The sequence below is a fragment of the Tiliqua scincoides genome, chromosome 3 (genome assembly GCF_035046505.1).
Source record: "Tiliqua scincoides isolate rTilSci1 chromosome 3, rTilSci1.hap2, whole genome shotgun sequence".
NCBI classification, from domain to species: domain Eukaryota; kingdom Metazoa; phylum Chordata; class Lepidosauria; order Squamata; family Scincidae; genus Tiliqua; species Tiliqua scincoides.
The window spans coordinates 99,993,123-100,015,173 of NC_089823.1; the positions used below are offsets into that span (position 1 = coordinate 99,993,123).

The 22,051-nt window shown below is 42.9% G+C and overlaps 1 protein-coding gene across 4 annotated transcripts; it reads right to left on the reverse strand.

Moving 5' to 3' along the window:
- Nucleotides 1–912: 912 nt before the first annotated feature.
- On the reverse strand, nucleotides 913–19,160 carry BIVM (basic, immunoglobulin-like variable motif containing). Of its 4 annotated transcripts, none has more exons than XM_066620243.1 (10): nucleotides 18,952–19,160; nucleotides 14,967–15,564; nucleotides 12,750–12,876; nucleotides 11,216–11,311; nucleotides 10,969–11,073; nucleotides 9,908–10,002; nucleotides 8,271–8,403; nucleotides 7,081–7,164; nucleotides 4,098–4,194; nucleotides 913–2,261 (listed from the first exon to the last, which is right to left on the reverse strand). In XM_066620243.1, the coding sequence occupies exons 2-10, from the start codon at nucleotides 15,445–15,447 to the stop codon at nucleotides 1,968–1,970; spliced, it is 1,512 nt and encodes a 503-aa protein (XP_066476340.1). In that variant the 5' UTR covers nucleotides 15,448–15,564; nucleotides 18,952–19,160; the 3' UTR covers nucleotides 913–1,967. The 4 variants fall into 4 exon arrangements, with proteins under 4 accessions (XP_066476340.1, XP_066476343.1, XP_066476342.1 ...); XM_066620246.1 differs by lacking the exon at nucleotides 18,952–19,160 and adding an exon at nucleotides 18,655–18,945; XM_066620245.1 differs by lacking the exon at nucleotides 18,952–19,160 and adding an exon at nucleotides 18,620–18,945.
- Nucleotides 19,161–22,051: the final 2,891 nt, after the last annotated feature.

Sequence of the window (22,051 nt, forward strand, 5' to 3'; positions counted from 1 at the left end):
AAAATCTCATGTACTTTATTCTTGATGACTTTAGTCCTCAGACAGCAAGAAGTATCAGCATGAGTTAACTGAACAGTGAGTTTGTAGAATCTGGCTTATTGATGTTAGAAGTGCTGCACAGATTTTAAATAGCAGAGGATTCCCTTCACCTCTTAGTGTTGTGTTTATGTCAGCGGGGGTGGGAAGAGTGTGTGTGTGTCACTCCCAATCACCTCACTGTTTGCAAGCTGTGCCCATCAGCTGCTGGTCAGGCTGATAAAGCCCCTTAGGCCGAGCCAAGTTATTCCATCTGCTCTGAGTGTGGGAGGATGGAGGCCAGAATGTGAAACCAGATCAGAAAGAAACATCTGAATGTTGTGGTTCTTGAAAGATAGAACCTTCTTTCAATTGTAAAAATCCCTACAGGGATTTAAATCGCCTGCCTATGTAAACCGCCTTGAATAAAGTCTTGAATAAAGACCAAGAAAGGCGGTATATAAATACCTGTATTAATTATTATTAGGCTTTGTCACCAACATACACAGCAATTTTCCTTAACCCAAGTATCAGCCTGTATCTCTTACGATCCATTCTTTACTATCCAGCCACCTGACTCTATACTGGTAGAGCAGTAACTGCTAACTGCAGCATTCATATCACCACAATACAACAGAAGTGCCATTGTGACAGAAGCCTTTGGTGAGCACAATCACAGTGATTCCAAACTATGGACACTGGCTACTTTTGCCTTTCGTCTACTAAGCAATGCTCCTGTATATCTGGGCGAAAGAAAAGTGTCCTTTTAAAACGTCTGCATTTGATACGAGACTCTTCTTGGTGAAGTAAATACATTAAGACCACCCTCATGAGCACTTAAGCTTTTGGGGACATACACAAGAGACCGATTTATAACATGTTTATTAAATGAGGAAGAAAAAGCTTTGAGAGTCTCCTGTTATCAGGACTGTAAATCTACAAAACAAGAAAAAGATTACCTTTTATCCCACTGATATTTTTATTCAAATGTTTTTTTCATGAGAACAAAATATACTTCCAAATAAAGCTAACCAACATGATTATTTGAAAAAATACAAACAGTGTGCTGGCCAGAGAGGTATATCACTGAGGCTGCCAGTGTGTTTCGGCACTTAAAGCATCTCCCTTCCTAAACTAAGGGAGTGATGTGAAAAGAATACAGAAAGCACAAGAGGAACAAAAGGTAGGTACAGCAGAAGATTGTAAGTGTGGCTACTCAGATCAGCAGCCTTCAGAGGGGAGGTTTAAAAGCAGCCCATCAACTGTGAAGAAGTGAATTCAGTTTACACAAAAAGGTGCTGGAGTACACCACACCAGGCAGTGAAAGTTTTTTCTGCCTCTCCTCAAAGGAGGACCAAGCAGATACTTCATCTTTCCAGGGCTTATCACAGGCTTAATGCCTATGACCAACGATCCCCAATTAAAGTAAACAAACTCAAGTCATACAGAACAATGTTCCAATGGACACTGAACTGAGACCACCCAATAACTGTATAGGTCGGACAAATATTTGGTGTTCTTAGTTTTGAACTGGACCATAATGTCCTTATTGCATTTGTGTAAGTGTTTAAAAACTAAAGCACTCTATGTATTTACCACCATTATACAATGTGTGTAATAAAATCGTTTTGGAAAAGAATTCTCATGCTTTGAATATTATCTATTTCATCTAATAACAGGTTTTCCCCAAATTGCCTTGATCTAGTTTTGTTCAGTTTTCACAATTGTGAAACACAAGTCAGCTGCTTATATTGGATTGTAAGTGTACAATATTCTGTGCTTATCTTTGAGCTAACAATTCCCATTTTCCCAAACATACTTTTATGCAACAAACATTGCTAAGACTTCTTTCTGTACTGCAACTTCTATCCATTTCCTACTCTGTACAGAATAAATCTTGCCAGCTGTTAGCAATATTTTATCATATAGCATTTGAACACATCATTCCTTTTTTAGTCATGCCCATCATAGTCTGTGTAACTCTGAAAGCCGCTGTGGCGCCTTTCATGAAGGTGAGAGAACTTCTTCCAGACAGATTCATGGTGGAAACTAGCACTGAAAGATCTACCCATACGCCCATGTTGCCTTTTGGAGATATTGTCCTCACTCTCAGATTTGGCTATAATTGGTGCCTGCGACTGGGGTTGCAAATCTTGCCTAGCATTTCCAAATGGGAAGTTCCAGGGACCAAATCTTTGCCAGTTAAGCCTCTGAAGAGCAATGATGCAATGCAGGTTTCCTCCTATCTAAAAGACAAAAAGAGTGTCACACACAAAAAAGTGCCACATATCTGCTTAGGGCGCAATCCAAACCTGCACTAGAGCAGGCAAGCCAGGAGGCTTGTGCTACAACCAATGCAGGTTCATTGGCTGCAGTGGCTCAGCCAGAGGCAAGGCGAAGCTCTTCCCCTTACCCCTGGGTAAGGGCTGCTGGCCCCAATGGGTCTCCTCGGACTTGCGCCACCTCTGGAGGTAGTGCAAGCCTGAGGAGAGCGGAACAGCTTGAAACCGCCCAACCCCGCCCCCGGCTCCCCGCATGCTCGCCCCTTGGGCTGCCCATCGCCCACCCTTCCCCCACCCAGAAACATCCCCTCCCGCCTCCTCCCTGCCTACTGTTGCTGCTTGTGTTGGCGCAGGTGCACTGACACAAGCGGTGGCAAGGAAGCCACCGCAGAGGCTTCTGTCAGCATCTGCGCATCGGCACATCTACATGCGCCGACGCGGCTTCCTCCCACCGAGGCATAAACATGCTTTACAGCACGTTTGCAACCCTCCCAGGGGACTCATGCCAGTGTATGTGCCAGTTAGGATTGCACCCTTACAAACCAATTCACTCTTAGCAAATTAACTTAATGAGCATTTCCAGCCTTGGAACTAAGTTCCTTTACCATGTTGTCTTTTCCCTCCATTTAAAGACTCCCTTGCTAGGGCATTAGGTCCACACAGAATGGCTTCTGCTTATCAGATCCCCACAATGCCGATTAATCAAAAAGTTACTGAAAACAAAGTGAAGCCATCCCCAATATTCTAGCTTTTTAGAGTAATTAGATGCAATACTACTTTCTAGTTGCTGTATGTTTTCTGTTTGCTCAAGCAGTTTCATAGTATACACAATGCTATAAATACATTTATATAATTGAATATATAATATATATGCAATGCTATAAATAAAATACACAGTTTATATTATAAACTGTAATACAGGAACAGCTATTACCACGGATTGGCTTCAAAGCAAATTTGTGGCTAACGACAATCTAATTGAAAATCATTAATTCTGAGGGGAAAAGAACAGAGAGGTTGCTAAAGATGGATTCTGGGATGGCCAATTATATTTTTTCGTTTGTCACAACTGGTATACTGAAGCAAATTGTTCAGAAGCAGAGTATAGCTTCTGCAACCGCAGAAAAAAAAAGCAGTGAATATCCCAGCTTCAACACAGAACAGTTTATCCAAACATCCGCCTTTTAATAAAAAGTGGAAGGAATACACAGGTCATGCCTCGTTATCCACGGGGGTTCCGTTCCAGAACCACCATCGGATTAAAAAAAAAACAGTGGATACCAAATCAGTAGAAAAATAGCTTTAAAGACCCACTTCCAGGTTTCTTGCTCCTCTATTGTCACCCCAGAATGTATTAGTATATACTGCATTCAGCCACTAGATGGGGTGAATCCATCATGGAATCCATCATTATTTAACAGCACCAAGGTAGGAAATTTTATTTGGTGCTTTTATTCCTTGTTACAAGGCATTTAAAGGTGGACCTCAGTAGCAAGTCAAAGCAGTGGACACTAAGGTCCCACCTGTAGTAAAAACAAAATTGATGCAAAGGAGTAATTCTTTTAATTTATTTGCACTAGCTGTTCTAGTTTTCATAGTAGAAATAATGGAAGGCGCATCAGAGATAAATGCAATATTGTACATTATTGACCTACATGTATGTTTTCCTTACTTTCTAAGCACACTGGTAAACGTTTTCAGTTTCCAAACCAGTTATGTCTCCCACAAGCCCTAAAGCAAAATAGGTCTAAGATTTCTTTCAAACTCAGGACATACTGAATTAATATAAAGCAATCTTACCTTCTTTGTCTTCCGAAACTGAAGGCCCCTTTCTAAGTGCCGAATATCTAAATATTCTGGATTTTGAGTGTTTAGGTCAGTTACAATATCTGCCCACCTACACAATAAGTTTAAAAAAAAAAATCACAACTTTTTTTTAATAAACAGCTAGAATGTTTAATGCGATGCAATAACTCAACACATAGTTTTATAGTCTGAAACTGTTTCGTGATTCAGAGCACACTACAAAGAAAATCTTCTGCAACCCATGAAAAACAAAGTTCTTTCCTTGCAATCAACAGCGAAGCTATAGATGGCCAGGTTTAAGCTCAAGCCAGGTCTACAGATTTTTAAAAAAAAAATGAATCAAGTTAAAATTATTATCATTATTTATATACCGCATTTCAACAAAAAATTCACAAAGCAGTTTAAAGACAAAGTCAAATAAATATCCTTCACACACACACACAACCGCCATCCCAGGTCGAAGAAAACTGATACTTATTTTCTATCCCTTTACTACTGTCCTCCATCTTCTAATGCTTTTCTCACCAATTTCTGACCTTTTTATTTAGTTAAAGAATTTAAACCTTGCCTTTCTTTGCCAAAGTAAATGCCCAAGGCAGTTTACAAAATGCTGACAAAACACAACTCAATAACAAAATAGCAGAACTCTGGCTACTGCTGGTCTCCAGGGGTTATAGGTTCCCTCTGGTCTAGGCACCTCTTCTTTCTTCCCTCAGGGCATGCAAATTTTAAGCAGCAGTTTTAAATATTCTCATCCAATTATCGAGAAGCTGCACAACTTGGGACACCACCCAATGCCGCAGCTGCCATCTTTGCCATGGAACTTGGGTGGAGGAGCCTTTACAGTGCTCCTTGCAGTTTTGACAAACCCAGAAGTGCAGGACTTCCAACTTTATTTAAAGGGACCGTGTATGCAAAGCTTTATGAAAAAAATTAGAAGTCCTGGGTTTGAAAACAAACATGACGAGGATGGTAAGGAGGTGGGAAGTGACACAGGAGTGAGCAGGAAGTGGATCAATAAGGCTCTTGTCCATGTTGAGTTGGAGGGAGTTGTTGCAGTTAAGGGCACCCAAATCTGCCATCCATTCATCCCCGTCACCAATGCAAGCCAGATCAGGTAACCTCACAGCTGGGTAAGCAGCCCCATCATCTCTCATCCCTCAAATTCACCTAGTTAACTCTTCCTCCAAACCAAACTACTTCATAATAAGGCAAGAGAAATAAATACATGTCTTTCTTCAAGTATTATTTTGTTTTGGATCGGAAACTTTTTTCAAACAGCTAAAATTTTATAGACTCCATCGTTTTCATTCTCTAGAATCCAAAACTACTCTTAGTAGATACAGTGCTAAGGAAAATTAAAAACACACACAGGAAAACAATAAGAAGTAGATTTATGGGGTTTCTTGATTTCTGGACAAAATAGTATTTCCACAGAAAAAGGCTCACAAGTTGTACAGCGATCATGTTTAGAATTCTACCTTAAAATCAACGCCTCTTCTGGACAGGAACTTTTTTATTAACATCTTAGACCAGGGGTGTCAAAGATCCGGCCCATGGGCCGGATTTGGCCCACAGAGCCAATTCCGGCGGCCCCCGTGATCTGGGGGAGCTTTGGGGCTGCCCCACCCCTGCTCACTCCGACCACGACCGGAGCTCTACTCCGACCGCGGCTGGAGGAAAATTCTAAGGGCTGGGAATGTGGCACGCAGTATCCCCAACCCACAGAGTTACGTTCTGAAGCCCCATAATGCCTTCAAAGGTCACTTCTGGGTTTTCAAACACCCGGAAATGACTTTTCATGGCCTTATGGGTCCCCAGAATGTCATTCTGAGGGCCGGAGGCGCTGTGCGCTGCATCCCCGGCCCTGCAATTCCCTCTGGCCGCGGCCGGAGCTCGCCCGGGCTCCGGTTGCGGCCAGAGGGGGTCTGAGGGCCGGAGGCGCCATGGGGTGGGGGCTGAAGGCAGGGGATGCTTTGTGATAGAATGGTGTGGGGGGTGGGGGCTGGAGGCAGGGGATGCTTTGTGGTAGAATGGTGTGGGGGGGGGATGCTTTGTGGTAGAATGGTGTGTGGGGTGGGGGTTGGAGGCAGGGGATGCTTTGTGGTAGAATGGTGTGTGGGGTGGGGGAGGCAGGGGATGCTTTGTGGTAGAATGGTGTGTGGGGTGGGGGCTGGAGGCAGGGGATGCTTTGTGGTAGAATGGTGTGAGGGTTGGGGGCTGGAGGCAGGGGATGCTTTGTGGTAGAATGGTGTGTGGGGTGGGGGTTGGAGGCAGGGGATGCTTTGTGGTAGAATGGTGTGTGGGATGAGGGAGGCAGGGGATGCTTTGTGGTAGAATGGTGTGTGGGGTGGGGGTTGGAGGCAGGGGATGCTTTGTGGTAGAATGGTGTGTGGGTGGGGGTTGGAGGCAGGGGATGCTTTGTGGTAGAATGGTGTGGGGGGTGGGGCTGGAGGCAGGGAATGCTTTGTGGTAGAATGGTGTGTGGGGTGGGGGTTGGAGGCAGGGGATGCTTTGTGGTAGAATGGTGTGGGGGGAGGTAGCAGAGCGAGGGGGAAGCCTCAGCTTTTTAAAGAAGCAGGAAATAATGTCACAAGTGACATCACTTCCTGCGTTCAGGTCACTTCCGGGTGCCACATTTGGAGTTCGACCCTCAGTAGGTGCTATAAATCCAGTGTGGCCCCCAGGATGAAATGAGTTTGACACCCCGGCCTTGACACTAATTCCTTTTTCTAATGTGGCAGGAGAAGCAGGTTAGATCCAAACTACGTGCTTAAATTTTGGGCAAAAGCAAAAATAGTAATAACAATAATATCCAAAACTTCATACACCAAAATGTCATAAGTATTCTAAACATTCAAAACATCATTGGAATTGTGTTCTTATACCATTACACACACACCACAGCAGCAGCTCTACAGAGATGCTGACATTTCTAAATGTAAACCTAGTAACTCACTACAGTGTGCTCACTTACTTTTTACAGTGAATAGTTGGGTGTTTTCTGCTTGGCTCTCCAATCAATATCCAGTGTTCCACTTCTTGTTGCAAGAGACGACCCCTAGCGCATACCAAATGATACCGATGAGAAGTCTTATGAAAACATTTTAAGGCTATCTGAACAAGCAGTATTTGCATACCAACAACGCCAGTTACCTGCTTCATTGCTACATAATACAGTACTATCAATTCTCAATTTAGGAAGATTTGAACGTTTTGAGCCAGAGAACCTGCTTCATACTCCAACATCCAAAAGATGCTTCAAAAATGCTTCAAATCGCAATATTCAGTAATGTGTACAGTCTTTACCCTTAGCAAGCTCAATACATGGTTCTGCATTCAAAAGGGCCCTGCATATAACTAATATCATGCATGTTACTTTGAGAAAGGTATGAATTCAGAAAGACAATTTTTTCCACCACCACCCTTAAAATTTCTCCCACTTTGCTATAAAATGCTAAAAGAATTTGATTTGGCACCATTTGATAATCTCAAACCAGACAGGTTTACTGCAATATAAAAAAGAAGGCAAAGCGAGAAAGATAAAATATTTCTAGAGTATGCGAAAGGGAAAAGATGTTATCTTCCCTCCCCTCTCCCCTGAAGCTTCCCCATAGTGCTGGTATGTTTTTAAACCTCCCAACATTTATTGGCTCCAAGTATCTCTCACCTGTAGGCTACTATAAGTAGGCCCACACCATCACCCTGTGTTCCCACCATTTTCTCATCCCAACTGACAATTGAGCATAGGGTCTTGTCAGACTTTTTAATTTAATTTTTGTATAGTTTTCAAATATTTGTACTGTATGTATTTCTATGCACTTTGGGAGGCCTCCAGGAATTCAGAAGTCACTCCCTATTTTTGGCAGGCTCCATTTTGGTGTCCTTCAAAGGTACCAGACTGCCAAAGTTTGGAAACAGAAGAATTGGTTGCTGCTGTGGCACCATTCCTAATGGTTTGCATCAGATGAAATGGCAAAATCTTTACCCACAGAATGAACTTTGAATTGACTTTTTCATTCTTTTCCAGAAGTCTCATTCAGTTCCCTGTGGTTAAATACTCTTATCCCCTGAAGCCCAGTCACTACTTCACCAAAGGCTTAGCCTAAATTTAAACTATTTTACTCAAGGACTCTCACAGCATCAGATAGGTCATGAAACTCTTACTTGTATGCTTTCCCAGGTTTTATTGCGGTTGCTTCAAATCCAATAGGACAAAAATAATGATTTTGACAATGATAAATGTAAGCCATCGACTCATCTCGCAGTCCTTGTGTTAGCTTTGTCAGAGCTCCAGAAGCTGCAAATTAAAATAAATGAATGTTATTTTATGTTTTTAACCTATAGATTTCATGAAGGACTTTTAAATTACCAAAACATACAAAGATAAAAGCCATGGCTTCTAAGGTCTTCATAGTTTATAAACACATCCTTAAAATAGAGCCATTAAACGGCTGCCCAGCTGGAAACATTCTGTATAGTCACAAGATGTGGCTCAAGAAAAAGAAAGTTCCATAGCTGGGGACTGACCACTAGCAGTGTTTCTTAAATGTCACTGATTTCTCAACATGTAATATGAGGCTCAAGAGGCTGTTCCTAGTTTATCTTACAGGATATAGCTCAACAGAGAGGTAATTAAAATCTAAAAACAGTATCTTCAGCTTCACCCTGGAAGACTTTACATCAAAAGTGCCTTCTTAATGTGAAATGTGAAAGCAATGTGAAATGTGGCAATGTGCAAGCCAATACCATAACGCAGTGGAGTTCCACAGTTTATCTATGCATTATATCAATTAGAAATAATTTGCATTTGTTTGAAATCTTATGCCATTCATAGAAGACAAGCACTGTTACAAAAAAAGATAGTTTCCCCTCTATTATCCCAAGTTATAACTACAGCTACTCAATATCCAAAATTATGTTTGACTGAAACTCAAGAGAAGACCGCCATGGATGCAACAAAGTTCCAGAACCTTCTTTCCAAGGTGGCGAGCCTTAACACCTCCTGCATTAACTCTCACAACAATATGAAGATCTTCCTCTTTCGGCAGGCTTCTAACCTGCAAAATAGCTAATTTTTATTATTCAGCTTTTTTTGTTTGTTACTGAACTGTTTTACCTGCTGTTTCTACTCTTTGATACAGTACAATATATTTTTATCTTGCCTGCTTGTTTTATTTTTTTATTGGTAGCCCTCTTGGGCATTTTATTATGGCAGGATAGGTGAAAAGCTTTCGTAATAAATAAAATCTATGTTAAGAGTAAAGCCAATTAAACCTTATACTTCTTCCCTGTAACTTAACAATTGATAGCTTTTAAACAAACATATAAAAGGACAGAGCAAGGGAGTGGGGCTGCTCTCTTTTTTACGAACATGAGTTTCACACTAATTTTTTGTGTAAGCGGGAGAAGAGGCAACTGCAGCTCCCTCTGCCCATTTCCTCCACAGTATTGCCAGCCTCTTCATCTTCATGAAACACATCTGAAGACCTGTTCACCACAACAAATGGGGTCTGGCTGACAGAACTGTGGAGGAATTGCAGAAGCAATCCCAGTGGCCTCTTCTGCACTAAAGAAAGTTAGAAGGAAACAGCTGGTGTCCAGAGAAAGTTACGGCAACCCCACAGGAAATTTTTCTAAAAAGTGAATAGAGTAGGATGCTACAAAATCATGCAATTGCTTATTGTATGCCCTGTACTGTTTTTTCATTCCTTCTTTCTTCTTGTTTCCTACTATCCAGTCTGTTTTTTGACCACTGCAGAGTATTTACATTTTGAAAAGTACCTCTAAAATTAGTGACTTACCTGTCTCTCCTGCTGTCTTGTTCTTCCCTTGAGGTTTATACAGAAAATATGAACATCCTTTTACATGGAAATGATCATTAATTTGTCTAAACCACCTGAAAACAAAATAGTGTAGAATGCTGTATTCTAAATGCAAGAAATGCGATAAAGCTCACAGTAAGACAATTATTTCTCTCTTTATTGTCCTTAGTATATCACACACAATACAAAATGGCCATGTTCGCTGTTTATTACCAATGCCTTGGCAATAAATGAATGGGTTACTACAAGTTTGCACCATGGTTTCCTATAAGCTGCGCAGCTCCAAGCTGAGCCCCATGCAGCACAGAGCTTGCCAATGACATCATAGCCGTGCATTACGCCACTACCACACACAAGAAGAAGAGGTCGACACTCTAGCATGGACCCCTTAGAAATAATATAGGTCTGCAGCCAAAGATTTAGCTATTACTCAAGCCCCTATTTTACCCTTTTTACTAGTATGAGTGGGGGGAACCACATTCTGGAGCATTTGTTGAGCCCCTCACACATCAGATCAGGACCATTCTAGTGGTCTTGTGTTCTCCTTCACCTGGCCTTCAATAAGAGCCAAGGCACATTTTCCTACTTGCAAGTAAACGCACAATTGCAGCTCAGTTTCACTTCCCATAGGGCTCAATGCATTTTCCTTGTCAGTTATCAGTTTGTCAGCTTCAGTTTCAAGACCCACTAACAATGAGGTTGCAACCCACAGTTTGGGAAACACTGCTTCAGACTTTTCCCTTTTCTGTCCCCTCCAAAGACCATTTTGTCTATCCTTCCCACTGTAACATAACAGCAAGCAAACATTGCCAGAGGCCTTACTACCATGCTGTAATGTATGTAGTAATCCATTACAATAAAATTGTGGCATGGTTGAAAGTCTTTGTACGCAGCTGAATGCAAATCAGTACAGTACACTGATTCACCCATGTAATCTACTTCTGCAGAACAGTAGTAATCTGAATTTTTAAATATTAAATATGTTTTTATATACAAAATCTGTGCAAAAGTATACAAGATATTTCAGGACACAATTTTACCTCATTAGTGTAGTATTTCCAGTAAATGGGCCAAATCGAATTTCTTCAAAAGGTGGCTGAAAACCCAAAATATGCAAAGCCTCTTCTTGAGTAATGGGTGATAAGCTGATAAAACAATGAGAACAAAAAGGAAACACACACACAAATTAGGCTGTGTCTTAATCACACTGACTAGGAGGCATCCTACTGAACTCAAATGGACCTCAGCCCAAGCAAGCATATAAATAACTATTACAAAATGACTTACTTTCCAGCTCCCATTGTGCTATATAGAAAATTCCAGCAAGAAACTAAAGAGGAAATTCCACAGGAAGTCTTATATTGGGGTCGACTTATACAGTACCTGAAAAACACACAATGTTAACACAGCCATGCCAAACCTGCATTTGTTATAATTTACAGTTGCAGAAAACAATGAGTTTCACTTTAATTTTTGTTCCCAAATTAAAAACATTTGGGAAGCATGTTCATCAATATCCATATAAGGAGATTTACTGTACACTGCCATGCAAAAATAATGGCTGCTTTCTAAAGAACCAATACCCTAATTCAAAGTAACTTTTTTGCTTAGGCAACAAATGGATATACCTAGAAGTACTTCACTTGGCCTTCAGAACCAAAGAGACAGTAGTCTAGCTGGACAGAACACAGATCAGATGCATTTTTATAAAACAAATGTGGAGACTCCCAAAAATGATTTAGGTCTGGTTTTACTAATTCAAAAATTGGCCAATACTAAAAACCTCTATGACACAACTACTCTGCTCCTATGACACAACTAAAAGTGGTTCCTTTTACTGGTTATTACAGGGCAGTTTCAGTGCTGTAATGTATTTTGAAGTTTGCAGAACTAGCATATAGACTGTTCCCTGTTTTAGGAGTTCTCCATCTTTGTCTGAGCAAGCTTAACTATTGAGTCATAGTTAAACTGACACTGGACATGAAGAGTAAGGGTGCTTACCTCTGGTTTTTTTTAAATCCATTGCTGTTACCACTGCCACCTCCTCTGATGATGGGAATGACTGGAACCCAGAATTTTCCCATGACCATCAGATGAAGTGGTAGAGGTGCTGGATTCCAAGCTCAAGAGGTAAGCACCCCCTCCCAACCTTGCCTTAGCAGTGAAACCCCACCTGTCACCTCTCTCCCTTGGCATCCAGTGCCACCACTGCTTCCAAGAGCCACAGGGGGAATGCTGGGTTCCTAGCATATCCTTAACCAACCATAAGAGAAGGCGGCAGAAGAAGTAGTACTGTACATGAAGAGAGAGAGGTAGGCCTTCCCCATCTTTTTCTCACATATTACAACACAAGTTGAGGATGGAGCAAGTCTGGACTCCATGAAGGTGGTGGATAGGTGCAGTGTACCCCTCGTCAACTTGATGCATCCTCCAATTCTCTGCCTGACATGAAGTTGCATCATGCACGGGTTGCCCCTAAAGGGGGAATGCTGTTTATAGTACAATGTATGTGTTCAGGACTACATTCTACAGTACCTATTCCTACTTTATTCTATTATTTCTTATGGCATAAAATTCCCTTCGAAGTTCCAATGGAGGGCATAGTGTACTTTTGGTCCCCATTAACTCCCACTTATTTATTTCTTATAGAACAAAATTCTCCTTTATAGAGCATTTCATTCTAAGTTCAAGCCTCTCCTGTCCCTAACCACAACTTATAAAGGAGGCCCCATGTACTGTAATCAAAATGACAGGTATTCAATATGGATTTTTTTTTTTTTGGTGTTCAGCACTTAGGAGCATAACAAGTTGTAAATATTACCATCTTCGGAGGTCTAACACTTTTCGTTGCTTTATGTCTTCAGGGGTGTAATGCTGAGGACATTCTCTATACTGCTTACTTTTTTTTTCAACCAGTATTTTCTTGGTTCCTTGCTTCTTCATATTGCCTGTAAATTATGAATATTTATTAAGATTAATATGAAATACGTTTAATACCTAATTTCTACATATCTAGTACATGAAAGAGAATACCATTTTTTGTAGAACATTGCTTTTCCAGCAAAGAAGGACTGTACTTCTAAAGAGATTGTCATACAATAAAGGAATTTATGTTTCAAGAGTGCACACATTCCAATGAGCATACACTACTGCCCAACACCCCAAAATCTGAGGCATATGTTCTGTATATTGTTTGGTTTAATTTGGTTTAATGACTTTCACTAAAGAAATTAATTTGGTTTAATTTAATCTTGGATGAAATATTTTGATTTGGACATCTTTAGCAGAGCAAAAACTAAGGTGCAGTATGAGGGTACAGGAGCGATGTACAGAAAGCAGAAGTAGGAAGACAGGAGTCATAAGGAGATATAAGCTAAATAAGCCATGTAAACCAAGGTAAAGCAAGCACACCAATGATTTTGAAGCTGTCCAGGTTTTGAATACAATGTGCATCTTCCCACAACTAGGACAAATGAGTTTTGAATTCCACTGATGTAAATAACAGCTCGCACGCTCTGTGTGTGTTTTCTATTACTTTTCCTTAAAAATGTAAAGAATCTCCAAATTTCACATGACGCAACATAAACAAATATACAATGCACAATTAATATTAAAGGTAAATAAGAAATGTTCAAGTTTTATAATTATTTACGATAAGCTGAGAATCAACTAGACTAAAACAAGTGTAATGTTTTTGGTCAGTAAATAAATTTAAGAATTTAAATGCTTTTTTAAATATTGCAACTCTCAAACATCTGGAGTTTATCATACATGGCTCTTACTTTAAGCAAGAAAAAGAAAAAAGGCCACCACCACTTTATGGTTTCACACAGGAAACTTTCTCAGCTCTACAAAGAGAAGACTGGGGCCTTCTGCATACAAAGTAGGTACTCTACTGAGCTGCAGCTCCCAAAATGAGTTTCAGTTGTCAGATGTTTGGAGAATACTATTGGAGTAGTGCTTTCCAATTCCTACAAGGGAGTTGGGAGCACTGTAAGAGCCAAATCCTATCCAATTTTCCAGCACCAGTGCAGCCATGCCAATGGGGCATGCGCTGCATCCTGCAGTGACGGTGCAATCATGGAGGCCTCCTCGAGATAAGGGAGCATTTGTTCCCTTTCCCCACGGCTGCATTGCGGCTGCACCGGCACTGGAAAGTTGGATAGGATTGGGCCCTAAGTTGTTACAGGGGAAGGAGGAAGGCAACAACATGATCTCCAGGAACATGCTGCTGCCTGGGATGGGAGGGGGGTTTTCTACTTACCTGCAGCCAGCGCTGCAGTCTTGGGGGGTGCAGGGAGCCTTCCACAGAGCTCCCTATGCCTGCAAAACTATAGAAGGGGGGGAGGGCACTTCTGGTTTTTGCACGGAAACTGGAAGTGTCCCTTTTTTTCTTTCTTTACAATTTTTCAGGCATGGGGAGCCCTGTGGAAGGCACCCTGCATCCCCCAAGACTGTAGCACTGTCTGCAGGTAAGTGTAACACCCACCCCCTGGCAGCAGCGTAATCCTGGGGATTGCACTGCTGCCTTCCCCCCAACCTGCCCCTTAAAGGGGCACTGGTAAGTGCTTCCAAGGCTGGTGGGTCAAAACCCACCAGTCTGGTAACCATTGTACTAGAGGGAAATTACTGCTTTATACCCTTGAACCATCCAGGTAAGCATTGTCAACACTGGCTAACAGTGGTTCTCCAGGGTTTCCAAACATGGATCTAGTCCAATCTAGGGATACTATGAGTTGAACCTGGGATCTTCTACATAAAAAACACTTTCCGCAGTACAGCCTCTTCCTTTGGAGAGGGTCTCTCTTTCCAGAGAACATGGGCTTGCACAAGGGCATTTGCATGCATACATCCAATTATATTTGCCTCTCCTTGTCTTCCTCTATCAACAGAAGAATACCACCTCTTTAGCTTGTGTGCATGTGCGCATATATGTATTAGGTATAGCAAACAGAATATTCATATGTATTAAGACAGATTTAAAATATTTCATTAATTAGGATAAAAGAAAACTTGGTCATCTGAATGGACACTGTACCTGCTCGATTCTTCAAATCTGGAGTTCTTTCATTGAATTCAGACTTATCAATTTCCCATGCCAGGGGGAGCTTTCCAAGGCTACTGGACAAACTTTCCAAGTTAGTATCTTCATTATAACCTATGTCTGATGTATCAGTTCGAATGCCAATAAAACCAGGAGAATTATTTCCAACAGTTAAGGCAGGATTGTCTTGCAGGCAGGCACTAACTGTAGCACTTGGGCTTTTGCGAATAGATGGAACCTGGTTTAAAAAAGCATAGTCTGAACAGATTGTGTAAAACTTTTCTCGGGTGTGAGTCACAGGACATCCCCACGGATAATGCCTGTCCTCACTAGATCTCAGAGAGGCAACCGAGGCTCCTGCAGCACAAAATGGTTTTACAGTACCATGATAATTAACTTCTGAAACCTTTCTTCCAGGTCCGTGCTCATTTTCTCCAGAACCATTCTCTAGTTGAGAGTCCGCAATGTTAGGCATTGAATGAATGTGCAACACTTTTTCACAACAGTAAGAGGACAGCGGGCCACTCCTCCTTTAAGTCTCAGAGAGTGTCTACATTGCTGCTTCCAGATTTATAAAATGGTTTTGAAGTTTCTGAAATAAGAAGAATGTATGTTATTCTTTAAGCTAATAATCAATGTCAGAATTTTATGCAGAAATTCTTAGGGTTCATTTACATCAGGGGAGCCCAAACCCCGGCCCTGGGGTCACATGTGGCCCTCGAGGCCTCTCAATGCGACCCTCAGGGAGCTGCCAGTCTCCAATGAGCCTCTGGCCCTCTGGACATTTGTTGAAGCCTGCACTGGCCTGACGCAACTGCTCTCAGCATGAAGGCAACTGTTTGACCTCTTGCATGAGCTGCGGGATGAGGGCTTCCTCCACTGCTTGCTGTTTCACATCTGTAATGCAGTTGAGACAGCAAAGGAAAGGCCAGCCTTGCTTTGTGCAAGACCTTTTGTAGGTCTTGAGCTATTGCAAGACCTTCATTCATTCATATAAGTTCATCTTTAATATATTCATTTATGAAAACCTATGTAAATTTATTCAAATTTTAAATGTAAATTAATTCTTTTTTCCCCTGGCCCCTGACACAGTGTCAGAGAGATGATGTGGCCCTCCTGCCAAAAACTTTGGACACCCCTGATTTACATAATCAGTTTTGTTGCTGTGTAATACCCCTGAGTGGTGCATTCAGGAGAAGAAAATAATGTATAAAGCAAGTTTTCCATGGATAGAGTCATGACATAAAATGTGATACAGTGATTGTAGAAATTACTAATGAAGTGTGGTACCTATATTCCTGGGAAATCCACTTGATTTGATTCTGTAAGACAGGGATCTCCAAATCCCAGCCAGAGGACCAGATGCGGCAAGCCTCTATCCAGCCCGCGGCCAGCCTCTTGTCCCCTGAAAGACCCTGGCCCACTTTGCTGAACATGACAGGAACTATGCTCTGGTTGTGTCTGGAGGGTGTTCTAAGAGCCAGAGAGGTTGAATGAATGAGCCCATTCATTCATTTATTCACACATCCAAGTTCCATCTCTAATTTATTTATATAAATTTTATATTTAAATTTTTTTTTGCCCTCAAAACCATGCCAGACATTTGATGCGGCCCTTTGGTCAAAAAGTTTGGAGACCCCTGCTCTAAGATACCGTCTGCTGGGAATACTTAGATGCATCACACAGATAAGAAACTGACCACATGAACTAGATCTAAAGTTTAAAAACTCCAACTAGGACATTGCACTAGTACCGTTGCAAAAGGGTGGCACAGGCCAAGAGAAAGCTCAGACAGTATCAGCCTAGCATTTGTTTCCATTATGAAGTAGCAGCCGGACTTTTCTCCAGACAGGAACTGGTCTACCCACACAAGCCCCATCTACTTTAATAAAAGGCCCACAGGACAATATCATTTTATAGCACAGGAAGATCAACAATAGAACTGAGCAACACTACCCATATTGTGTCTGTCATGCTGGATTGTTCCCAGAGCCTGGAAGATGAGTCAAACAAAGCTGACCATGGGCCCAATCCTACCCAACTTTCCAGCACCAATGCAGCTGCGATGCAGCCCCAAGGGAAGGAAACAAAGTTCCCTTACCTGGAGGAGGCCTCCATGACTGCCCCCACAACCTTTGTTGGACAGTAAGTAACCAGACCTGGGTGTAACAAATTTATATATACAGGCACGCAATGCTTAACAACCTTCTGCTAAATGACAGACTGCATATATGACATGGTGCATATATGACATACGACACATATATGACATATATATGGCATAATGCATATATGACATTGTGGCCAAAGCACACAACAAAGAGGCCCTTAATGAGGCAGTCAGATCTCCCATAGCCTGTAGCAGAATGTCTGTTTACAGTAAATAGGCTCTTAATGCAAAGAAGAGGCAATCTATCTTCAGAACCCTGTGCAGTCAGCTAGCATCTGGCAGAGAGAATCTGTTTGCACAACAAAGGCACTAGATTGGGCTGAATGCTTGCTTAACAACCGAATCACACCACAACAGGGATCAGAGAACATATCCCCATTGTTAAGTGGTGCACATCTGTATATAAACAGATATAGATATAGATATAAGAATTATAACCATATATATAATACACGCACACATCTAAAGCATTTATATAAATTGTAAGCATATATATGCTTATAGTTTTATATACTTGTTGGCATCCTTCAGTCTCGGACGACTATGGTATCGTGCTCTGAATAGTGTTCTGGAACAGAGTGTCCTCCCCAGTGCACAAAGCCTGGGTAAAGTAGATATGGAGGATAGACTGTTACCCATGCAACAAATCCCCCCTCTCCACGTAGCTGAAATGGTCCAATGGAAAGGCAGAAGCCAATACGGTTGGTTCCAGCGGCATCGGCATCGCAGGAGTTGCCAGAACGTGACTGTGTTCAGCCATGAACTGCCTCAGGGACTCCGGCTCCAGATTTTGCCTCGAGGTTGACTCCTGCAGCCTTTTCCATAACTGGATGTAGCCACAAGGCAGTGGAGGTTTGGGATCAGAGTTTTCCTTCTAGCTGCCTTCCAGGCTAACGAGTCCCATCTACCCGGTGGCTGTTTAGTCACCTCTTACGACAAGTACAGCCAGACGGAGGGCCTATTCTTATCCCCAGACCCCAGGGGATATATAGTTTTATATACGCACACATATATCAGTAGTTCTCAAACATTTAGCACTAGGACCAACTTTTAAGAATGAGAATCTGTCAGGACCCACCAGAAGTGATATCATCAAGCAGGAAAATTTTTAACTATCGTAGGCTGCAATCCTACCCACATTTACCCAGGAGTAAGTCCCATTGACTATCACTGTTAAAAGCATATATATTGTAGCCTATTAAAAGTACAGGTCTGTAACATTTCCCCATAGGCAGTCACATCCCATGGGAGCATCCAGTCTAATATATTAAAAACTAAATATTGAAATGAATGGGGACCCACCTGAAATTGGCTCACAACCCAGTTTGAGAAAGACTGCTGTAATGCACAGTACAAGTGCCTGCGTTAAAAGACAGTTTGAGAAACACTGATATATATAATTATTAGCATATATATGCTTACAATTTAAACATATACGCTTTAGACATGGGTCTGCCAGACAGACCAAGCCCCCCACCTTGCATTTCCCTGCAGCTTTTCTAGCAGCCCCACCTGAGGCTGCTCACAGACAAGGGGGGTAAGGAAAAGTGCTTGCACTGCCCCTGCTGCACTGCCTTCAGCAGCTCGCCTTGAAGGGTAGACTGCCCCTGAACGTGGAGGCTCCACTGAGCACCTCAAGGAAGCCCCCGCGTCCTCCCGTGCATGCTGAGCCCCCTCCAGCACCACGAGCGCCTCCTGCATGCCGGGCTCCCGCAGGCGCAAGGGGAGGCAGAGGGGTCCTTCCCCCGCCGCCTTGCACCGAGGAAGCCCCGACCGAGGGCCGCCCCGGGGGCCTGCGAGGCCTACTACCTGCGCGGCGACGGCCGTGACTCAGAGGGAGGAGGAGGCGGAGGCGGCGGCGGCGGCGCCACTTGCGAAGCGAAGCGCTCCAGCCGCTGCCAGCAGACCTGCGCGCGCGGCTCACGCAGGCCACGCCCGCCTCGCAGGGCATCTTCCTGCCGCTCCCGACAGCGCCTCGGCCGCCCCACAGAGCGCTGTCAGGTCCGGCGGCGGCGGCGCCGACAGGCAGAGACCCCTCCAGGGCGACGCTGCGCGGTCTCTCGTCCCCGCCTCCAGCTGGGAAGACTGACAGCCCCATCCTAGCCACACTTTCCTGGGAGTAAGCCCCAATGACTCTAATGGGACTTACTTCTGAGTAGACATGCATAGGATGGGGCTTTGGGAAGCCTGCCCTGACTGGGGTCAGTGGCAAGGGCAGAAGGACAGCCGAGCACTGAGCTTGGACACGATGGGAAGGCCTGATGGCCTGTCCTGAGCAGCACAGCCTTTCCCTTGTGTGTCCAGGTGCTGTCCCTGGACCCAGCTTGCCTCTTTCGGTGCCCTTGCCTAGCTTTGGTTGGCTATCATTACTTAGCACTGGCAACACCAAGGTTGCTTTACTGTGGTTTTCAAACTTTTACCACCGGGACCCACTTTTTATAATCTCAGGACCCACCAGAAGTGATGGCATGACCGGAAGTGATACCATCAAGCAGGAACATTTTTAACAATCCTAGGCTACTATCCTACCCACACTTACCCAGGAGTAAGGGCCCAATCCAGCGCCAATGCAGACCTGAGGCAAAGGAACCAATGTTCCCTTACCTTGTGGAGGTCTCCGTAAGTACCCTCCCACCATAGGATGTAGCACACACCCCATTGGCACGGCTACACCAGGGCTGCAAAGTTGGATGGGATTTGGCCGTAAGTCCCTTTCACTCTCACTGTTAAAAGAATATACTGTACATAGTAGTTAAAAGTACAGGTCTGTAACATTTCCCCAAATGCAGTCGCATCCCATGGGAGCGTCAAGTCTAATATATTAAAAATAAAATATTGAAATGAATGGGAACCCACCTGAAATGGGCTCGCGACCCACCTAGGGGTCCCGACCCACAGTTTGAGAAATACTGCTGTAATGCACACTACAAGTGCCTGCTTTAAAAGACGGGAAATGCCAAATGGTGCAGAATGCAGCTGCCAGGTTTTTAACTGGTGCCACAGGTTATGACTGGGCCCAATCCTATCCAACTTTTGAGTGCCAGTGCAGCTGCAATGCATCCCCAAGGCAAGGAAACAAACATTCCCTTACCTTGTGGAGGCCTCTGTAACTACCCTCCAGAATGCAGTGCACACCCCAATGGCATGGCTACACTAGGGCTGGAAAGTTGAATAAGATTTGGCCCTAAGTCATGCTCCTTGTTATATTATCTTTATATGTTTCAGTCACAGTTCAAAATGCTGACTGACAGCCCAATCCTATCCAACTTTCCAGCACAGGTGCAACTGCAATGCAGCCCCAGGGTGAGAGAACAAATGTTCATTCATTCATATAAGTTCATTTTTAATATATTAATTTATGTAAACTTATGTAAATGTATTCAAATTTTAAATGCAAATTAATTCTTTTTTCCCCCAGGCCCCGACACAGTGTCAGAGAGATGATGTGGCCCTCCTGCCAAAAACTTTGGACACCCCTGCACTAGACCAGCGGTGTCCAAAGTTTTTGGCAGGAGGGCCACATCATCTCTCTGACACTGTGTCGGGGGCCAAATTAATTTACATTTCAAATTTGAATAAATGTATATAAATGAATATATTAAAGATGAACTTATATGAATGAATGAAGGTCTTGCAATAACTCAAGGCCTATAAAAGGCCTTGCACAAAGAAGGTTGGCCTTTCCTTTGCTGCCACTACTGCATCACAGATGTGAAACAACAAGCAGTGGAGGGAGCCCTCATCCCACAGCTCACTCGAGAGGCCAAACGGTTGACCTCATGCTGAGAGCAGTTGCATCTGGCCAGTGTGGGCTCCAACAAAATTCCAGAGGGCCAGAGGCTCATTGGATACTAGGGGCTCCCTGAGGGCCTCATTGAGAGGCCTTGAGGGCCGCAAGTGGCCCCAGGGCCGGGGTTTGGGCACCCCTGCATTACACCCTTGAATGTCTCTATACTCACCACAACCCAGGTCCACTTGGTTACTTTCACCTCTGCAAGAAGTCTGGGCCAAAGACAAGAACTTAAAAATAAAACACTGCTTACATTTCCCAAAGTTTGCTGCTAGAAAGTGATGCCCTGTCCGAAAGTCCATTTCTGTACATAGCACAATCAAGACAGAATGTCTCTGTTCCTGATGTTTGGAAGAAAGAAGTGAAATCCAGATTAAGCAAATTGGTTGGATGTCTGACAATGGAGTGAGAGAGCTCTGCTGGAGCAGCATCACAGGCAAAGAGTGAGAATGAAAAAAAAACACGTTAAAATTTATGTCACCAGCTAGATCTAAGGTGTTATTCATGGACCAATTACTAGAGAGAATTTTGTCCTTTTGGGTGCTTCTTGTCTCATCAAATGCTAAGCATGTTTACTCAGAAAGACATTTATTGAGTTGTTCCCAAGTGACAGCCCAGTCCTATGCATGTCTACTCAGAAGTAAGTCCCATTAGTATCAATGGGGCTTATTCCCAGGAATGTGTGGCTAGGATTGGGCTGTCAGTCTGCATAGGATTCCAGACTCAATTGATTCACTCATTGGTTAGACAACTCAAGAAAACATTTCTATCAACATAAAAGGTGCTTCCAATTAACAGGTCTGTAGATTTTTAATACAAGTGCTCATAAAAACTGAATATCCAAGCACCTCTTTAGAAAAGGATTTTCCTCCTGAGTAAAAAGGGGAATGCATTCAAGAATGCCTCCTTCAATGTAGCCATTCACCATCTAAAAATAAAATAAATTTGCTTTTTTCTCTAGAACTATTGGTTTTTTTTTCCTTATATGTACATGTGTGCAGGTTTCATTAATTGATGTGATGAAAACCCATACATTTAATTTACATAAGAGTTATTTAATCATGTGAAAGTCCCATCTTTTAACTTCACACTCCTTGTTGAACTTTACCCAACTGGTTA